The sequence below is a fragment of the Peromyscus maniculatus genome, chromosome 12 (assembly GCF_049852395.1).
Source record: "Peromyscus maniculatus bairdii isolate BWxNUB_F1_BW_parent chromosome 12, HU_Pman_BW_mat_3.1, whole genome shotgun sequence".
Lineage (NCBI taxonomy): Eukaryota > Metazoa > Chordata > Mammalia > Rodentia > Cricetidae > Peromyscus > Peromyscus maniculatus.
In genome coordinates this window covers 4,214,768-4,234,874 of record NC_134863.1, presented here as the reverse complement: position 1 = coordinate 4,234,874, position 20,107 = coordinate 4,214,768, and the positions used below count along the sequence as shown (strand labels likewise).

Genomic DNA, 20,107 nt, shown 5'->3' with positions numbered 1-20,107 from the left:
AGTCAGAGGGACCGCCCACATCCCTGGGAAGCCTCCAGGCAGTGAGCTGTGCGCGCTCAACCTCTGAGCCCCCCTGCTGAAGTTGAGGGTAAACATGAAGGGTCCCTGCAAGGAGTCTACGAAGGATGAAAATCAAGGGGGAGAAGCAGCAGCCACCGCGCGTCAGGCAGAGGCCCTGGAGGCCAAGAATTTGGGGACCGAAGATTCACACTTTGCGCTGGAAACAGAAGGTGCCTCATCCCCCGAGTGGGGTCCTGATTGGACTCCTCCTGCAGGTGGTGAGAGTCCGGCTGGCATGGGACCGCGCCCTTCGGTGGGGCTGCACCCCCATTATCAGCAGCAAGTCCCTTACCCTCCTGGAGGCACGAGGAGGCCCAGCGCTTAGCTCTGTCTTCATAATAACCTGTAAATGAAACACCCTGACAGTGGTGTTCCACCTGGAAGGGTTCGGGGCCGGGTGTTCTAACCTATAGGGAAAAACTTAGCTAATGGATGTATTGCATTTAGAACTGTTTAGAGTTATTTTAAAATTAATTTAGAATTATTAAACACCATAAGGTGTTTGTAGACATTATGACCTGTGGGCTGAGACTGTAGCTCAGTTGGTAGAGTGCTTGCCTAGCATGCTTGAAGCCTTGGGTTCAAGGCTCTCCTCTGCTAGCAAGTTGGAGACAACTTTGTGGGAGAAAATGTGATCTTGGACACGATGGGGTGGGGCCAGCATACCCTTTAGCTTTAGGCAAGTGCTCCCATTGGTTCTGACTAGCGCTGTGACAGAGAAAGGTCCTCATGCGGAATACGAGCTAGCTGCTGGCACTGGAGGAATCCTGGCAGGCAGGCAGGGGTGGGGCTGAGCGGATGGAGAGTGCCTCCTTTGTCCCTGTCTACTGTTAGGCACCCAGGGCCTTGGAGAACCCGTCCTGCCTACCCTCTATCTGGAGTCCTGCCACGCCCATAGTGTGGTGCCGGCTTCTTGTCTTCTGCGCCAAGGGAGCGCCTCCGAATTGAACCTTCGACACCGGGGCCTGGGGCCTCAGGTATCTGTCAGGGGACACTGGAACCAGGCTGGGCAGGAAGGATGTGGGAGACAGTGGCCGTCTTGAAGGGCTCCAGGAAATGAGATCTGATCGGCACTTAGAGGGAGAAGCAGATGCTCCCTGGAGAAGATGGGAGCTCTGGCCAGCTGCATCTGGGAAGGACAGACCCCTCGGGGCCCTGTGTGCCTCTGCCCCTTGTACCTCTCTGCTCTGTTCCAGGGGGCCTGGGCTCTGGCTTCCATCTTGACCTCTAATCTCTACATCAAGCGTCTGGATCTTCGGGACAATGGACTCTGTGGAGCCGGGGCAGAGGCTCTGGCCCGTGTCCTGTGTAAGAACAGCATTATCTCTGGTAGGTGGATGCTGAGTTTCTGAGTCTGAGCAGAGGCAGGCTTGGGGCCCCTTTCCTCGGGGAAGTGGCTCCCTCACTAGGCCTTCTCACTGCGGGTGTTGCTGGGGATGGGGGTCCTCATCACAGGGTGAGGCGTGTGGGGTGACGTTCTGGGAGTCTCTTCATTGGTGTAGCCAATGCTGAATGCTGCTCTCTGCCTGACCCATCTCACGGCTATCACTCCCCTGGTGAGCACCCCAGCTGCGCATAGGGTAGACTCCCAGTCCTGAGTGCAGGATGAGCGAGGCACAGAGAAGCAGTGTCTGGTCTCCATAGACTGAGAACTGGAAGGGCAAGGTGGGGGTTGGGTGGGGCTGCCTGCAGATGAAAGTCTGGCAGGGAAGCTGACCCAGGCAAGCAGCATGGCCATGGTTTCCTCGGTAAAATGACCACAGCAGCACCGCTTAGCTCTCTGGGCTGTGGCCGACATCAAAGGGTGACAGAAGGGGACCCAAGTGGACACTGACCTGTGTGCTACTCCCTAGAGTAGGACAGACAGGCTTCTGTGGGAGGTGATGTCGTTACAAGACAGCAACCATCAACAGGGTGCCTGGCCCACTCCCACGGCGTTCTTCACAGACAGGCAATCATGGCATGGGCAGACCAGAGACCCAAGGTGACCCCGCCAAGCTGCCACCATGCCACCCTAGATAATCAGATTGCGAAGCCCCTTATTTGGCCTCAGGCCTGGGGGTTTACGAGATGCAGGGAGTGCGAGAGGGTGGTGCCGGTTCCCACTGACCGAGCAGTGGCGCCGCCCCCAGATGTGGACCTGTCAGAGAACCAGATTGGAGCTGCGGGGCTCCAGGCCGTCTGTGCTGCCCTCGCCTCAAACCCCGCTGTGCAGAAGATGCGACTGGGAGGGAACGGGCTGGAGGAAACGGCCGCCCGGCACCTGGCCGCTCTCCTGCTGCTTCCCACGGGCCTCAAGTCCCTAGACCTCAGCTATAATCAGCTCAATGACCTGGCAGGTAACACTGGGTCTGGGCAGTCATGGGTCATGAGTGCCCACGGGTGGCAGGGGAGAGGCATGGGCAGGGCCACACCCAGCTTCTGCCAGAAATAGCCCTGTGCTGGTGTCTGTTCACCATCCCACTCCTGGTTGTTCTTCCCCTTCAACCACACAGAATTCTTAATTCCAGGCTGTGGGAATCTACCTACCAACAAAGCGAAGTTCCTGACTTCAAGAAACATACACTAACAAGACCATTCTCAGCAATTAGTGGCCTTCCAAAGAAACAACGTATGGTTCTAGAAAAGGATGGACCACCCACTATAGAGGGGTGGCTGATTAAACTGAACGTGTGTGGGGTGTGTAGGGTGGGAAGGAGTCAGCCATGGCAAGAGCATGTTGGTGAACTGTGAGCACGCACGCTTGCTTCCTAGATTGGTAGAGACTGGTGTGGTTGGGAGAGCGATCCAGGGATGAGTGACCAGGCTGTGGTTTGGAAAGCAAGCAGAGTCTGCGTGGCCTGCAGACCACAGCTGAAAGTATGAAGGTTTTGCCCAAGTGCTCTTGTAAAAGGCTTGCGATACAACTCAATGGTAGGGTGCTTGTCTCGTGCGTGTGAGATCTTGGGTTCAGTCACCAGTACTGTGGAGGTAAGGGATGCTGTGAAGGACAGGGATCGGCTACTTGACCCAGTCATGGTCTCACCGGGGCCTTTGCATGGGCCGTACGCTTTGCCAGGAATATGAGTACCCACCTATGCCATCTCCAAATGTGCCAATCAGTTACACAGACTGAAGCTAGGTATACCTATAGACTCGACTACTTGGAAGATCGGTTGAGCCTAGAAACTTGGGGGCAGCGTGGCTGCATGGAAGGGTCACCTGGGCCCTGCTTTAGGAGGTTCTGTCCCCTGGAATGGCTGAAGCAAATTCTTCTTTTTAGACATTTATGTAAATGTGTGTGAGTGTGTGTCGCACATGTGTGAGTGCCTGTGTAGTCTAGAAGAGGACATCCCACATCGGAAACTGTTGGGGTCCAGCCTCTTTAGTTTCCTTCCCAGGGGTCCAGAAGAGATGCTACTAACAGCAACAATAATCTGAGGGAAAAGAATCTAAATACACCGAGCTCTTTCATCCATCCACTTTATTCTTCTATGATAAAATTCTATCTACACAGCTTCAATTCTGTTCTCATGCTCAGCTCCTCTTTGTCCCTTCTCCTCTCCTCTCATTGTTCTGGTTCTATCTAAGCTCTTTCCATTTCACTCTCCTCTTCATCCTCTTTTCTCCGTCAATTTTTGTTCCTTCCTCCCCTACTCTTGTGATCGGCTCAGTAGACCTACAATCTGCAAAACTCTGCCCTGCTTTCTGGTCAGGTGGGGCCACTCTGCTCCCAGCTAGGAAACCTGCCTCATGGCTTCACTGTACTGAGTAATCACTCTGGAATGCCATTTGGGCTGTGAGAGAAAGGAGGGTCTGTGCTTCATTTGCAATAGAAACAAAGCTATGCACCTAATTTCTGCCGGTCTCTTAGGCCTAGGGGACAGGCAGTGTCTCCGTAAGGGTGTTTACCTTAATTCAGATCAGCGGTAGGTCTGAAAAGCTTATTCTGTCTGCTGTCTTAGCCTAGAATGCTTGAGAGGTATTTCAGATAAATTCATTGTGAGTATGAGAGCACACATGAAATTCACAGCAGGAAACAGCTGATATATTAAGAACCAAATAACACCAAATACTTCTTGAGATGTGGGTTCCTCTAGAAGAATTCCTTGACTTTTCCAAGTATAGCTTTACCCTATACAGCTGAATTTCTACTTCATATTCCTGTGGCTCATAGCAATCCCATCCTCTGCAGTAGGAGTTACAGATGGCTGTGAGCCACCCAATATCAGTGCTGGGAACTGAACTCAGGTCCTCTGGAAGAGCAGCTGGTTCACTTAGCTGCTCAGACACTTCTCCAGCACCTGACAGAGATTCTTAGACACCCATGTATATGCATTGTAGTGGACATTGTAGTGTTGTCTCAGGTCAATTGAATAATCAGGAGATCTGGAATTTCTGGTCTGTCCCAATTGAGTGGAGTGGCACTAACCTCAGCTCTGGAGTTTAACTGCTGAAGTCAATTGTTTTCTAAGAAAATTACTGTGGGAAGCCAGTGGAACTACAGGAGAGGCTCATCTCAGACTCTGACAAACTGTAGCAGTCTCTGCAACTCGAGAACTCAGGAGCCAGCTTGCTGTCATGTAACTAATACCTCCAATAACTGTCTCACAAAGGGAAGCAATGCATCTGAGTTTATAGTTTACTGTAACGAATACCTCCAATAACCATCTCACAAAGGGAAACAATGCATTTGAATTCATAGTTTGGAGATTCCAACCTTTGGTGGACTGGGCCTGTGGCTGAGCAAGCATTAGAAAAAAGTCACTCAACTCATGGTCTGAAAGAAAGAGGTAAAAGGAAGAGACTGGAGTCATACAGTTCCCTCAAGGGAACCCCAAGTGGCCTAAGACCTTTAGATAATGTCATCTGCCACATGCCAATCTTGGGGACCAAGCTTCTTAGAGTAGACTTTTTTATTTTGTGTGTATGAGTGTTTGCCTGCATGCATGTCTGTGTACTACATGTGTGAGTGCCCAGAGGACAGAAGACAGATAGCATCAGATCCATGAAATTGGAGTTATAGTCGCCTGTGGGCTGCTATGTGGGTGCTGGGAACCAATCTGGATCCTCTACCAGAGCAATCAGGGCTAAGTCATCTCTGCAGCCTGGGGGACCAGGCCTTTAAAGCAGCGAGGACCTTAGGGGTGGGTTATCATAGAAGCCATATACTACAGAGGACAAGTGACAAAGCGACATGAGGGCTGGGGAATCTGAAGCCCTATGAAGATACGCAGGGGGGATGGGAAGGGAGGAAGGGCAGAGTCAGTCTGTTTTGTTTCTCCAAAAGGGGACTGCAGGATGTGCAGGGGTGAAGGGCTTGAATCTCAGTCATGCCTGATCTATGACGTGGAGAGCCCGCCTGCAGGTCTGTGCCTCACAGGATGGTCGAGTCACAGAAGTAGAAGAGTGTGCCTCACCCTCCAGCTCTTCAGCAGGGACAGGAGGACACCTGCTCTCCTCTCCCAAATTTAGCAGTGTCCAGGAGAAGTGGGGGGATCCTGCATCTGAGAACCTGGAGGTATCAGATCCTGCCCTGGATGAGACAGTGCCCAGAACCTTAGCTGTGGCACAGGATACTCTCCAAAGTGCTAATGTACCTGCTGCTGCAGGTGCTAGCCAAGCAGGTGGCTGGGAGCACTCAGGCTTCACACACACACACACACACACACACACACACACACACACACACACACACACTCACTCACGAATGCACCATGTATTTTCTTGGTTTGATTTCTTGGTTTGATTTAGTTCACTTTGATTTGGTTTTTGAGACCAGGTCTCATTATGCAGCCAAGGGTGGCTTGGAATTCACTACAGTGTTCAGACTAGCCTTGAACTAACAATCTTCCTGCCTCAGTGTCCTCCATGCTGGGGTTATGGGAGTGGACCACCACACCTAGACCCTGTGAGCACTTCAAACCAGCTTTTGTTCTCCAGCTACCAAGATAATGAGAAGAGGCCAAATTTGGATCCTTGAGGGATTCCAGTCCAGGCACAGAGATCAACCAGGCAGGGTCGGGAGGCTGTAAGGGGTCACAGGCTAGAACAGTACGGGAAGGTGGAAGGACAGTGAACGTGGGCTCTGGGGGGCCCACGCAGCCTGGAGAGACAGGTGTGGTTTCCTGAGTCTGCATACCCAGGTAATGAGGCTGAGACGCGGTTGGCCAGGTGGATAAGGGGGTTCCATGGAAAACTGCAGTGGGACGCGGGTGGAGCTGGACTGTGGAGAACTGGCAGGGGTCACACCCATCAATGCTAACAGAATGGAGAGCTGGCTGCAGGGTGCCCTGCCCACTGGACATGCTAGGTATTGTCAGAGTTCCACCCACTTCCTTTTGCTTCTGTTCCTCCTCTTTTCCACCACAGCTAGCCAGACTTGGAGGGCTCTGTCTCCGCCGGTGCCCACCAGCCAATGGGAACCTTGCCGGAGTGCTCAGCCAGCCTCAGCTCTTACAGCAGCTCCTGCGAACCCAGATCAGTACTCAAGGACTCCCAAGTGCCTTACTTCCTACGTCATGCACCTGCTTTCTCCTGCCTCTCCTCTAGCTCCAGCACCAACCCAGCTTCACTTTGCATCTCTGTTGTCCATCAATTGTGCATACGTGTGGATTCCTCGATTCTAGGTTATCTGCTCTGTCCTTACTTCCAGACCCCACCAACACTACCACTGCCTCTCTACCCTTTTTGTCTGTAGATTAGAATAGTTTTGACTATTACTTTGACTATTACATTATTTTGACTTCATATCTTCCCAATTGCATGTGAGTCCTTGCTGGGCATGGTGGCTCTTGTCCGTGTTGTCAACACAATGGAGATGACAAGAAGATGATCTCGAGTTCAAGGCCAGTCTGGGTGACAGAGTGAGTTCTAGACCTGTCTGTGTTGTAGGACAAGACCCTGTTCCAGTGTACACACACACACACACACACACACACACACACACACACACACACACACGTTTCTTGCAGGTAATCCAGGCATACACTGAATTTTGTGACCCTCCTACCCAACAGAAGTTCTGACACATGGTGAGCATCAGGTCATTTTTCTGAACATAGCATTTTATTTTGCCATAAAAATCTCTTCGTGCTCCTCAGGAGAGATACTTGGACCTGCCTTGGCAGAAAACACCGGACTCACGGAGCTTAACCTCAGTTGGAATCACCTTCGAGGCCCGGGAGCCATTGCCTTTGCCAAGGGTCTGGAGGTATGAGACAGCGGCCCACTCAGTCCCCAGAGCCCGCCTGTCCTTCTTCGGGAAGCTGTCCCTGAGCCGTCCTCGACGATAGAGCTCTCCAGACATGAACTGCCGCCCCTTTCAGCACAACTTTCATGGTGACCTTGGATGACCTCTTTTCCCGCCCCCGTTAAATGACAGTGTACTGTACCGAGTCTCATGTCATTTCATGACTAGATAAATGTCAGCTGCCTCCTCCAGACATCAGCTGGCGGGGGACATCTGTGCAGTCTGGTGACATTATTAACACAGAGATGCTTTTCCTGGTGCCGGCACACCCTCCCAGTGCTTCCCTGAAAGTTCACAGACCCGGGAAACACATGTTTCAAGCCCTTCCAGGGTATTTTGAGCATCTTCATTGTCCACAGTGACAGTGACCTTGGAAATGACAGGCATGGCCATGCCCTCTCACAGGGCTGACTGCAGTTGGTGGGTGGGGGTAGTCCTGACCCAGAAATGGTCAGGTTAGAGCACTCAGCCTTCCCTGATCACAGTCTCTTGGGCAGGCTTCATACAGCACCCTGCCACCAGGTCACTGGGCCCATGCAGTTTCTCTGTGCCCCAGTTTACCTGCCTTGGGAATTTCCCTGTAGGTGTGGATTGATCATCTCTGAGAATCGTCCGTAGCTCTACCCATCATCCTTTGCTGCTCTTCAAGTTGTTTGGCCCTACTGGTTGGTGCTGCCTGAGAACTCACGCTAACTGTGTTCCAGGACCTCTGTCTTTCATCATTGCTCAGGCGCTCCTGGGCTCTGAGGCTGCAGCCCTGGAACTGAGGCTTTCTGCACCATCAGACGTGAACTCACGGCTCTGCTCTCTGTGTCCTAGGCAAATATATTCTTGAAAGTCCTAGACATCTCTCATAATGGCTTTGGAGACTCTGGAGCCTCTGCGGTAGGTGAGGCCCTCAAGGCCAACAACGTGTTGGAAGAACTAAACCTGAGGTGAGGAACAAGGGTGCTGCTCTCGGGGTCACACGGTGATCCAGATGCTGTTCCTGCTGCTCCTACTGTGTGGCTTGAGTCTCAGTCCTAGGCAGGCTCTGTCCTCCTTCAGGCTGCTGCTGCGGGGGTGGGGGGTGGCTAAGCTGGTGGAAGGCTTGGCCAGCGTGCCGGAAGGCTGTGGGTAAATCAGGAGTGGTGTCTTACAGATCACTTCCGTGGCTGTGAGGAAACACAGTGACGAAAAGCCACTTAGAGGAAGGTCTATCCAGCCTACAGTGCAGTTAGATTTCCGGGGACTCCCTCCCACGCGCGGTCAGAGCGGCGAGCAGAGCATTTCCCAGGCTGCTGCTCACCGCTGTCTTCACAGCTTCTCCCGTTTCACAGTTTAGCTGTGGTGCCACCCACATCCAGGTTCCCTCCTGCATCAAGTAACAAGACAACCCCCAAAGACATGCTGCAGGCCAACCTGATCTAGATAATTCCTACTCATTGAGACTCTCTTCCAGGTAATTCTAGATCATGCCAAACTGACAATAAAAACTGGCCAGCACACCCAGCCTTCGTTAACTTGACACAAACAGTTTAAGCCGTAATTTCCCATCCTTGGTCCCCCAAGGCCTCATGTTTATTTTACAATGTAAAATATAGTCCTTAAAAATTCCAACACTTGCCGGGCGGTGGTGGCGAACACCTTTAACCCCAGCACTTTGGAGGCAGAGCCAGGCAGATCTCTGTGAGTTCGAGGCCAGCCTGGGCTACAGAGCAAGATCCGGGACAAGCACCAAAAACTACACAGAGAAACCCTGTCTCAAAAAAAAAAAAAAAAAAAAAAATTCCAACACTTCAGGTTCCTGGAGGGAGGGCTCAGTGGCAAAGAGCATATGTTGCTCTTGCAGAGGACCCAGATTTGGTTCCCAGCACACACATGGTAGCTCACAATAATCCATAATTCTAGTTCCAGAGGATCTGATGCCCTCTTCTGATCTCCATGGGCACTAGGCATTCAAGTGGTGTGTATATATATATATATATATATATATATATATATATATATATATATATATATGCAGGCAAAATGCTCATATACATAGTTTTTAAAAATTCCAACAATTTAAACATATAAGATCTCTTTGAAAGTCCAAAGTCTCAGCCAGGTGGTTGTAGCACACGCTTTTAACCCCAGTACTCAGGAGGCAGAGGCAGGCAGATCTCTGAGTTTGAAGCCAACCTGGTCTACAAAGTGAGTTTTAGGACAGCCAAAGCTACAGAGAGAAATCCTGTCTCAAAAACAAAACAAAAAATAACTAACAAAAACAAACAAAACACTGAAACAAACAAAAAAGTCCAAAGTCTCCTTACAAACACAGTCTCTTGGATATTCAAAACATGGACTGCTCTTTCCGAGGACCCAGGTTTGGTTCTCAGCACGCGCATCAGATGGCTCACGACTGTCTACAACTCCAGCTTCAGGGGGACCCGGTGGGTGGCTTCTTTCTGAACTCCTCAGGTACTTGCACTCAAACGTAATTTTAAAGAAGACTTTAAAAGTCCGGAGTCTGTTACTAGAGTCTTATCAAATCAAAAGCAGGCTACATATGTAAACATTCTTATTCCAAGTGGGAAGTGCTGGGGACGTAGAGACAATCACACCTGAGCAAAAGTAAAATGTGGCCGGGCGGTGGTGGCGCACGCCTCTAATCCCAGCACTCGGGAGGCAGAGCCAGGCGGATCTCTGTGAGTTCGAGGCCAGCCTGGGCTACCAAGTGAGTTCCAGGAAAGGCGCAAAACTACACAGAGAAACCCTGTCTCTGGAAAAAAAAAAAAGTAAAATGTGGCAGTGTGACTCCAACCTGCAGCCATGTCCGCCATCCGAGACACGTCTCCAGGCCCCATCTTTACACCCCACCACGTGAAGTACGCAGCTGTCCTAGGCTCTACAGCACACCTGAGTCTTGGACATCCCAGTCCTGACATTCCAAATAGCTGGTGTCTCCATGGCAACCGAGGCCTCCCTTCATCAGAGGCGCCTCCCCTCACATGACCAGGAGCGTGCCTCAGCTGCTCTCCATGGCCTCCTCAACCATCCATCCATCGTCGTCCAGGCTTTCAGAGCAGTTCTTCGCGGGCTCCACTTGGGACACTGCCAGGTTCTGCCGGCTTCATCCACATGAGATGTAGTCTGGTCTCCTTGGATTAGCTCCGGGTGCCGACCCTGGGGGACACTTCCCTTTTGTCCCTGAGATGCATAGGTCTCACCTCAGTGGTGCTGATCTATTATAATCGCAGCTGATTCTTCAGCTCCAGCTGATCAGCACACACGGGTTTTCAGCCAAAATAGTCCAATTAATGATAAAGTCTTTGCTCCTTTCTGTGATGTGATCTGGGGCTTCTCTGCTGCTGGCGCTTCAGCATTTCTGTCTTTCAAGCACCCTCAGGAACTATCTGGAAAGCTCTGGCCATAGCACTCAATGGCTTTTCCAGTCTGAAACTGCAATGTTTTCTATACCTGTCCACTAGCACTTAGGAAGTAGAGGCAGGAAAAATAAAGAGTTCAAGGTCATCCTCAGCTACAGAAGAGTTACAGCCTCAACTGGAATGCATACGGCTGTCTTATATTTCTTTTTCTCTTGAGACAGGATTTCTCCACGTAGCCCTGGCTATCCTAGAACTCTCTGTCTCTCTGTAGACCAGGCTGGCCTTGAATTCAGAGATCCACCTGCCTCTGCCTCCCAAGTGCTGGGATTAAAGGCCAGTGCCGCCGCCACCACCACCCAGCAGACTCTATCTTAAGTGGGGGAAAAAGAAGAGGAGGAAGTCAGCATTAGGTATGCAGGCGTGGCTTCAGAGACGGGCGATTTGGAGGGGAGGAAGGAGCAGGCTCCAGAGCAGACGCTGTTGTGGTAATGGGTATGTGTTGCCAGTGGGCACAAGACACACGGGAGCATCTTCCAAGCTTAAAGGAGCCGGCACCCCCTCATCTCCACGGTGGGGCGCACTTCAAGTGTGCCTGCCACCCATGAGGCAGCAGCATACCCGTGTTTTAGACATTGGCTGGGGCCTGGGCATGAGTGGAGGCTGTGCTGAGAAGCCCCATCTGCCAGACGCAACTGCGGACCGAGCCCTGCAAACTGGAGAGCTGTAATACAGACGTCATTTTCTTAGTAACATTGTTAGTGGATTAGATGTGACGGGTCCATACATGCCTGCAGAGAGTGTGCTGACCCGGTTAGCCTCCATTTATTTATTTGTTTTCACTTTTCTCCTCTTCATATGCTTCCTGATCTCTGATAACTACTAGTATATTTTCCAGGCTGTTGTTAGTGTTTGTGTAGGAGAGAAAGCTTGTTCTCGGGCATTCTGTCTGGTTTATTTCACCTAACATAATCCCTCCTGTTCCGCCCATTTGCTTCAAATGACACGGTGCTTCTTTCTATTGTCGATACACACCGCATTTGACCTATCCATCCATGTATCAGCGGGTACCTAGGCTGATTAACTATGATCCGTATGTCTCTCTTGTTGCAGAAACAACCGAATCTCCATGACAGGAGCCCTGAGCCTGGGACTGGGTCTGCAAGTCAACCAGACACTGCGGATTCTTATTGTAAGTTCGAGCCTGGTTGGGGAGGCTCCAGCATGGACTGGTCCTGTGTGGGTCTCTTCAGCCCTTTCTCCCGCCAGCCCCAGACAGCGCATGGGCATCTCATCATCTTAGCTCCTGTGACCACTTCCCACCTCTGACTCTTCCTCTCCACCTTTTCCCACTGTGGGAGAGCAGCCAGCGCATCCCCCAGTTTCCTTCTGTCTTCTCCCCTGGACTTCCGCCGTCCCCGGGGTCAACTCAGGGGTACTGACTGGCCCCATTTTAGACACGCCTGAGGTTTTTTGTGTCCAGGGGGTCCTTTCCTCAGGTTTGCAGGTGAGGGGGGCGGGGCCACGAGACGGGGTGCCAGCAAAGGCAGAGGGGAAGGAGCCAGTGAGGTGAGCAGGTCTCAGCTGTACCAACACAGCACAGGGGAGGGGGTTGGGAGTGCGGGTGTATCTCCAGCTTGGGGGACGGGGCGGGGGGGGGGGGGAGTGCACCTGGCTCTGCCTGGCCCTTAGCTTCCCACTCATCAGCAATCCCACCTCCGGTGACAGAGGAACCAAGACCTATTCAAGCTTGAGTCCACTTATCTCCAAGTCACAGTGAGTCTTGGAATCCCACCTGGATGAACTACCTGCTTCTTAGGGGACTGCACACACACACACACACACACACACACACACACACACACACACACGCAGCTCACCTTCTCACCTCCACACCTGCAGAGCTCCCTGCTGGGTCCTCCCTCTCCTTTGCTTCTGCCTGGGCTCTATTGACCTGGTTCACCGGCCCTTACAACACCTGGTGGTTTTCTCAGTCAGAAACGTGCCCTGCTATGAACCTTCTTCTCACCGTCGTTGTCTTGTTAGATTTGGTTTGGTTTGGTTTTTCTTTGAGACAAGATTTCTCTGTGTAGTTTTGGTGCCTGTCCTGGATCTCGCTCTGTAGACCAGGCTGGCCTCGAACTCACAGAGATCCTCCTGGCTCTGCCTCCCGAGTGCTGGGATTAATGACGTGCGCCACCACTGCCCAGCTTGTTTTTGTTTTTTATGTGTGTGTGTGCCTGGGTGTATAGATGTAGCAGGGCACCAGATCCCTGGAACTAGAGTGACAGGCAGTTGTGAACCGCCCATGTGGGTGTTGGGTACTGAAACTGGATCCTCTGCAAGGGAAGCAAGCGTCCTAACCGCTGGGCCACCTCTCCAGCACTTTCGTTTTTTTGTGTTTTGTTTTAAAAATTTTAAGATTTATTTATATTTGAGTGTTTGCATGTATGTCTGTGTACCACATGCCTGCCTGGTGCCTTCGGGAGCCAGAAGAGGATGTCAGATCCCCTGAGACCAGTGTTGCAGACAGATGAGAGCCACTATGTGGGTGCTGGGAATTGAACTCAGGTCCTCTGGAAAAGAAGCCAGTGTTCTTAGCCATTGAGCTCTCTTTCTAGCCCCTAGTGGGCTCTTACCTTGGTAAATAGTCTTGAACTGCTAATCCTCCTGCTTTCACCTCCTGAGTACTGAGACTATGGGCATGGGTCCTCATAAGAGGCTCTAGTATTCAAGTGTGTTCATCCTTCTCAGATCTCCAAGAACCCCATTCGAAGTGAAGGATATGTCAGCCTCCTTAAGTCCGTCCGGAACAACAGATCGTCTGCCCTGGAACTACTGGACCTCTCTGTAAGAGCTTCTGAGCCTCATCTGTGATCTGCCAGGAGCTCTGTGACATCTCCATCTTAGAGGGATGATGTGGGAGTCAGCTCTCTCTCTCTCTCTCTCTCTCTCTCTCTCTCTCTCTCTCTCTCTCTCTTTCTCTCTCTCTCTTTCTTTTTTTTAGACGAGGTTTTTCTGTAGTTTTCTGTAGCTTTTCAGCTTCCTGAAACTCAGGCTGGCCTCGGACTCCTTAGTGCTGGGATCAAAGATGTGTGCCACCACCGCCTGGCGGAAGTCAGCTCTCTTATCCCAGGCAGATACACTGCCTGGTAGACTTGGCATTTCAATCCCAGACTGTGGGCCATAAAGCCACTCCAACTCTGTGTCATTGTATGTTGGAAGTATATAATTTAAAATTTTGTGTTACATGGGGCTACAAATAAGAGAGTGCCTTGAGTCTCTGAAAGACTTGGACTTTTAAACAGTCTTATTTTATTTTATTTATTTTATTTTATTTTATTTTATTTTATTTTATTTTATTTTGAGATGGAATATCTCTATGTAGCCCTGGCTGTCCTGGAAGTTGGTACATAGACCAGGCTAATCTTATATACTTGTGTGTATATTCACAGAGCTCTGTCTGCCTCTGCCTCCGAGTCCTGGGGTTAGAGGCATGCTACCACACCTGTTTTTTGTTTGTTTGTTTGTTTTTGTTTTTGTTCTTTCGAGACAGGGTTTCTCTGTGTAGCTTTGTGCCTTTCCTGGAACTCACTCTGTAGACCAAGCTGGCCTTGAACTTACAGAGATCTGCCTGGCTATGCCTCCCAAGTGCTGGGATTAAAGGCGTGCACCGCCGCCACCGCTGCCCGGCCCACGCCTGGTTTTTAAACAGTCTTTTTTAAAATTAATTTATTTATTTATTATTTAATGCCGAATGCTGTTTATTGAAGGAGGGAAGAGGTCTTAAATACAGGCTTACAGCACAATGGAAGAACCCCGGAGGGCAGAAGTTTGCTACCGATGTTTTACAATCTTGCATTTAAGCTGCTAATGCCCATTATGCAGGATACACAGACAAGGAACTTCTCTTAAGCACTTAGGAGGGTGGAACTCCGCAGGGAATTAGCATAGGGAGGATATCAAGGTCAAGGTCAGCAAGCAAGGCAACAGTTACCCAAAATGAGGGTTAGGACCCTACAGGTCCCCCTTTTACTAAAAAATGAGCTCTGACTTAGGTTGCATGGGACGTCAGCAGGTCACCTTACCTGTTATGGAGATGCCTGTCCAGGCCACACAGACACTCTGTCTTAGGTTGGTGAGTGCCCCCCAGGTATTACCCGTCTCTGAATACTCATTATCATACCGGCTCAATCTTGTGTGAGCTGCAGAGTTAACTGCTGCCAAAGATCTCAAAGTGGTGCTGGGCTTGCAATCTGTGTGTTTGACACAGAAAAGACCAACAGAGGTCCTAACCCACCCATAGCCAGTAGGATAAAGGCAACTGAGCCATTCCCTTCCTTATCAAGCCTTACTGCAAATTGGAGTCCTTGTAAGATGATATCCCAAAAGCAAATGGAACTTGAGTTTATAATTTTTTTAAAGATTTATTTATTTATTATGTATACAGAGGAGGGCACCAGATCTGATTACGGATGGTTGTGAGCCACCATGTGGTTGCTGGGAATTAAACTCAGAACCTCTGGAAGAGCAGTCAGTGCTCTTAACCTCTGAACCATCTCTCCAGCCCGAGTTTATAAATTTATAATTTTCAAAGCCAATCGAAATGTATATAACTATTGAATTAAATTTATCATGCCCAATAGAATGAAAGACTAACTAACTGTGGTAGCTACTTTTGCTGCCAGGGTCTCCACTGTGCTAGCTGTAGTAAGCATTATGAAATGGTAATCCCAGAAACAGCAGCGGTGGCCGCCACTGCTGTAACATCAACAACAGCAGCAGCAATGTCAAATTCTCTTCTGGAGTGTGTGGGCATCCATTGGCATGGAGACAACTCCAGGAACACGAAATGCGAAGGCCCATAAACAGTCTTGAGACTGAAAGACTGTGGGAACTTTTGAAGTTGGACTAAATGCATTTCACATTATGATATGGCCACAAACCTATGAGGTCCAGGAAGTGGAATGTGGTGGTTTGAATAAGAATGGTCCCCATACCCTCATATGTTTGAATGCTCAGTCCCCAGCTGGTGGAACTGTTTGGGAAGGATGAGGAGGTGTGGCTGAGGTGTGTCATTGGGGGTGGGCTTTGAGGTTTCAGAAACCCACAGCATTCTCAGCATGCTGTCTCTGTCCCTGTCTCATGCTTGTGGATCATATATATGTACACTCTTAGCTACTGCTCAGTGCCATGCCTGCCTGCCACCATGCTCCCCACCTGATGGTCATGGACTCTAACCAGTACTTGGTGGGGTGTGTGCAATTGGGCAGTTCAGAAGTTCAAGGCTGGCATCAAGTACACAGTGAGCTTCAGGCCAGACTGTACTACATGAGACCTTGTCTCAAAACATAAACAAACAAACAAATAAAAAACAACAACAAAAACTGGATTGAAAGCTGCACATAGATTTAACATAACTATCAAATACTCAGGTAACTGAGCCAGATCAAGAAATAGAACACACATGTCTTAGCTACTTTCCCACTTCTTACAAAACACCATGACTAAGGCAACTTATAAAAGAAAACATTTAATTTTGGACTCATGGATTTAGAGAGTGAATCCATGACCATTGTCTTAGTTAGGGTTTCTATTGCTGTGAAGAGACACCATGACCACAGCAACTGTTATAAGGAAAACATTTGATTGCGGTAGCAGCTTACAGTTTCAGCGGTTCAGTCCATTATCATCACCATGGAGAGCATGGTGGTGTGCAGGCAGACATGGTGCTGGCTACATCCTACAGGCAAGAGAGGTCGCCTGAGACACTGGGAGGTGTCCTGAGTGTAGGAAATCTCAAAGCCTGCCCCCACAGTGACACACTTCCTCCAACAAGGCCATACCCACTCCAACAAAGCCACACCTCCTAATAGTGCCATTCCCTGTGAGATTATTCAAGTTACATTCAAACTACTACAGCCATCATGGTAGGAGCACAGCATCAGGCAGGTAGGCATGGCACCAGAGCAGTTGCTGAGAGCTCACCTCCTTATCTACAAGTGTGAGGCAGGAAGACCTAACCTGGAATGGTGTGGGATTTTGAAAACTCAAGCTACACCTGGGCCCCTGCCACCCCCAGTGACACACCTCCTATAACAACAACACTTCCTAATCCTTCCTCAAACAGGTCAACCAACTGGGCATCTCATATTCAAATATGTGAGCCTATGAGGGTCATTCTTATTCAAACGACCACAGGGACCCTTCTAGCTCCTTTACTAAAGGCCTCCTTGAGTTCCCTTACTTTCCTGCTTTAATAGTACTGGGGGGGGTCATGAGATTATGGAGGAGGGGTCATGAGATCACAGGGAGGGGTCATGAGATCATGGGGAAGGGGTCATGAGATCGTGGTAGTCCACAAGAGAGAAAAATGCCCAAAAGAACTCTTCGACCTGGGTATGCAAATGAGAATAATCAAATCCTCAGAAAGTGCTAATAACTGTCTCCTAATGGCTCTTCTTAGGATGTCCAAGTGAACAGAGAGTGTGATGACCTCGCTAGCTCAGTGAACGTAATTCTTCCAGGACTTTGTATAAAGAATAACACTTCCAGAAGAAAAGACTATTCACCAGCCTCCACGCCATCCCAGCCAGCATCTGCCCCGAGTGGCTCTGGTCTCATCTCTAGTATGCCACTCTGATGTCTACACTGATGCCCATTCAACATGGCATCTGCCTTAATCTGGGCTTCATTTGCTATGGCTCATTCATTCAACCAAAAAACCTCCCATGACCAACACAGACACAAGGACAATGACATCCCTGTCATCTAGGTGTTCATGTTCTGGTGACCCTGTTAGACAAAATATAAGGAGAGATGGAACTCTCAAGCTCTTGAGAGAAGGCAAACAGTCACAACCCACTGGAAGGCAACATTCCATTACTAATGTTCCAAACTATAAAATCACCCATGTGCTTCAGTCTAGCTGACAGACTAATCTGCTCTACAGAAATAACCAGAGCTGCAGAGAAAAACGCTGCTGACTGCCGGGAATGTAACTCAATAGAGTGCTTGCTTAGCATACAGAAAGCCCTGGGTTTGAGTCCATGGCACCAGATAAAGAAGCACAATTATCTGTGTACTCCAGAAGTGTTCTCCAGAAGTGTAGGCAGGAGAAACAGAAGTTCCAGGCCATCTTCCACAACATAGTCCAGTTTGAGGTCAGCCTGGGCTACATAAGACCCTGTCTCAAAAAGGAAAAATAAAAAAGGTATCTATAGAGCTGGTAGCACATGCCTGTGATTCTGGCCCTTGGAAAACTGAGTCAGAGCATAGTGACTTAAGACCAGACTGGGATACACAGCATAAACCTGCATAAAAGAAACACTCATGTCTGAAGACATTCACTAAAGCCAGCTATTTGTAATGATGAAAACTGGAAACAAGCGAAATGCCCAATAACTAAGATTTGGAACTCTGCTAATGTTCAGAGCCAGTAATCCAAGAACAGGACAATTCATGATGATAAACATAATTAATGTTGTGCAGGAATATCAGAATCATGTGGTTTTCTGGTAGTTCCCTAAAAGGTTCATCAGAATTACCATGTATTAAAATATGAATGTTTTCAAGAGAAATGATAACACATCACACAAAAACCTGTGAGTGGAAGCCAGGGCGGTAGCTCAGAAGGTAAAGGTTCTTGCTGCTAAGTGATGAGCAGAGCTTGCTCTCCAGACCCCACATGGTGGAAGGAAAGAATGGGTCCCCACAAGTTGTCCTCTGACCTCCACACATGTGTGGTGACAATGTGCCCCTCTGCACACAGTAATAAATAAATGTGATGACATCATTCACAATATCCAGAATGTCCAAAAGATAGCAATGGATAAATACAATTGGTATATACACACAGTGGAATACTATTTGACCACAACAGAATAAACTTTTGGGGTGATTAATGTTATAAAGTTGACTATGGGTGATTGTTATACAACTGTGAATATCGTAGAAGTCATTCTAGTCAATGCATCGCTTTGAAAGAATGAGTAAGTTACATCACAATAAAGTTGCTTTTGAAGGAAAACAGTCCCTACATGGGTGGAACTTTAAACATGCTGTGAGATGTTAGTCAAAGATCATGTATTGTATGATTCTCTTCCTGTGAAATGTCCAGGTTATACCAATCCACACACATGGTAGACTCTAGGGTATGGAGAATCCAGGACTGACAGCTACTCTACCCTGGGGTATGGAGGATCCAGGACTGACAGCTGCTATACTCTAGGGTATGGAGAATCCAGGACTGAGAGCTATAGGATATGGGTTTCTGTTTGTTACTTTTTTATTGATGTGATAAATCACCATGAACAAGGCAACATATAAAAGAAACTGTTTGGGGCTGGAGAGATGGCTCAGCAGCTTAGAGCACTGAATACTCTTCCAGAAGACGAGGGTTCAATTCCCAGCACCCACGTGGCAGTTTACAACTATCTCTTAACTCCAGTCCCAGGGGACCCAACACCCTCTTCTGGCCCCCAAGGGGCACTGCATGCATGTGGTACATAGGCATACAGGCAGGCAAAAATACCTACACACATAAAAAATTAAAAAGTAATGAAAATAAAGAAAAGCATTTAATTTGGTTTACGGTTTCAGAGGGTTGGAGTCCATGATGAGTGAATGAAGGAAAGCTGAAAGTTCACATCTTGATCCACAACCACAGGCAGAGACAGCACTAGGATTTGTAGTCTTCTGAAACCTCAAAGCCTACCCCAGTGACACACCTGCCCCAAGGCCACAGGTCCTAATCCTTCCTGTGTTAGGGTTCTCTAAAGGAACTGAAATATATATATGAGGTTATTTACAGTAGCTTACAGGATACGGTCCAAATAGTCCAACCAAGTCTGATGGAAAGGCCAAAGGGGACTGAGACTAGACGTCTCAGCAGTTCTGTCTGCGGCTGGAGTCCCAGAGGAGTCCTAGACAACTGCCATCTTCAATCTACATTAGAATCAGTTCTAACACTAGCAAAGGAACGCCTCAGGAATGAGTGAGTGAGGTCAAGCAGGCAAAAAAGCAAATACTTCCTTCTTCCCAGTCCTTTTCTGTGGGGTGCTCTACATTTACAGTAGTTCTTCCAATCTCAATTGATCCAAGGGTGAGTCTTCCCACCTCAAATGATCCAGTCAAGGAAAACTCCCTTATAGGTGTGCCCAACTGCTTGAATTTTAGTTGATTCCAGATGTAGTCAAGATGGCAACCAAGATTAGCCATTACAAGTCTACTCCTTGTCAACACACACTCATATCTCCTGTGTCATACTCAATTTCCAAATGAAAACATAAATATGCCAAACATAACTTTCCATGTATAGCTACAAATGCATTATATATTTTAGAATAGGTGGCAATGTTCCTTGAGGGACAGTCTCTTAGTGTTTTATAACAAATATGATAGCCACTGATATTATCTCAATTGATGTTACATTACATGATAAAGAAATCAAGGAAAGAAGACACAAATA

General features: G+C 48.9%; 1 protein-coding gene across 1 annotated transcript; it reads left to right on the top strand.

Moving 5' to 3' along the window:
- The first annotated feature begins 7 nt into the window (after positions 1-7).
- On the top strand, positions 8-18,667 carry Lrrc74b (leucine rich repeat containing 74B). Its single transcript, XM_042258983.2, is given in 10 exon segments — positions 8-278; positions 895-1,037; positions 1,257-1,389; positions 2,193-2,399; positions 7,143-7,252; positions 8,111-8,226; positions 11,752-11,830; positions 13,393-13,488; positions 17,105-17,221; positions 17,224-18,667. Coding segments are annotated over 10 exon segments (1,230 nt in total). The 5' UTR covers positions 8-94; the 3' UTR covers positions 17,269-18,667.
- The last annotated feature ends 1,440 nt before the right edge of the window (positions 18,668-20,107 follow it).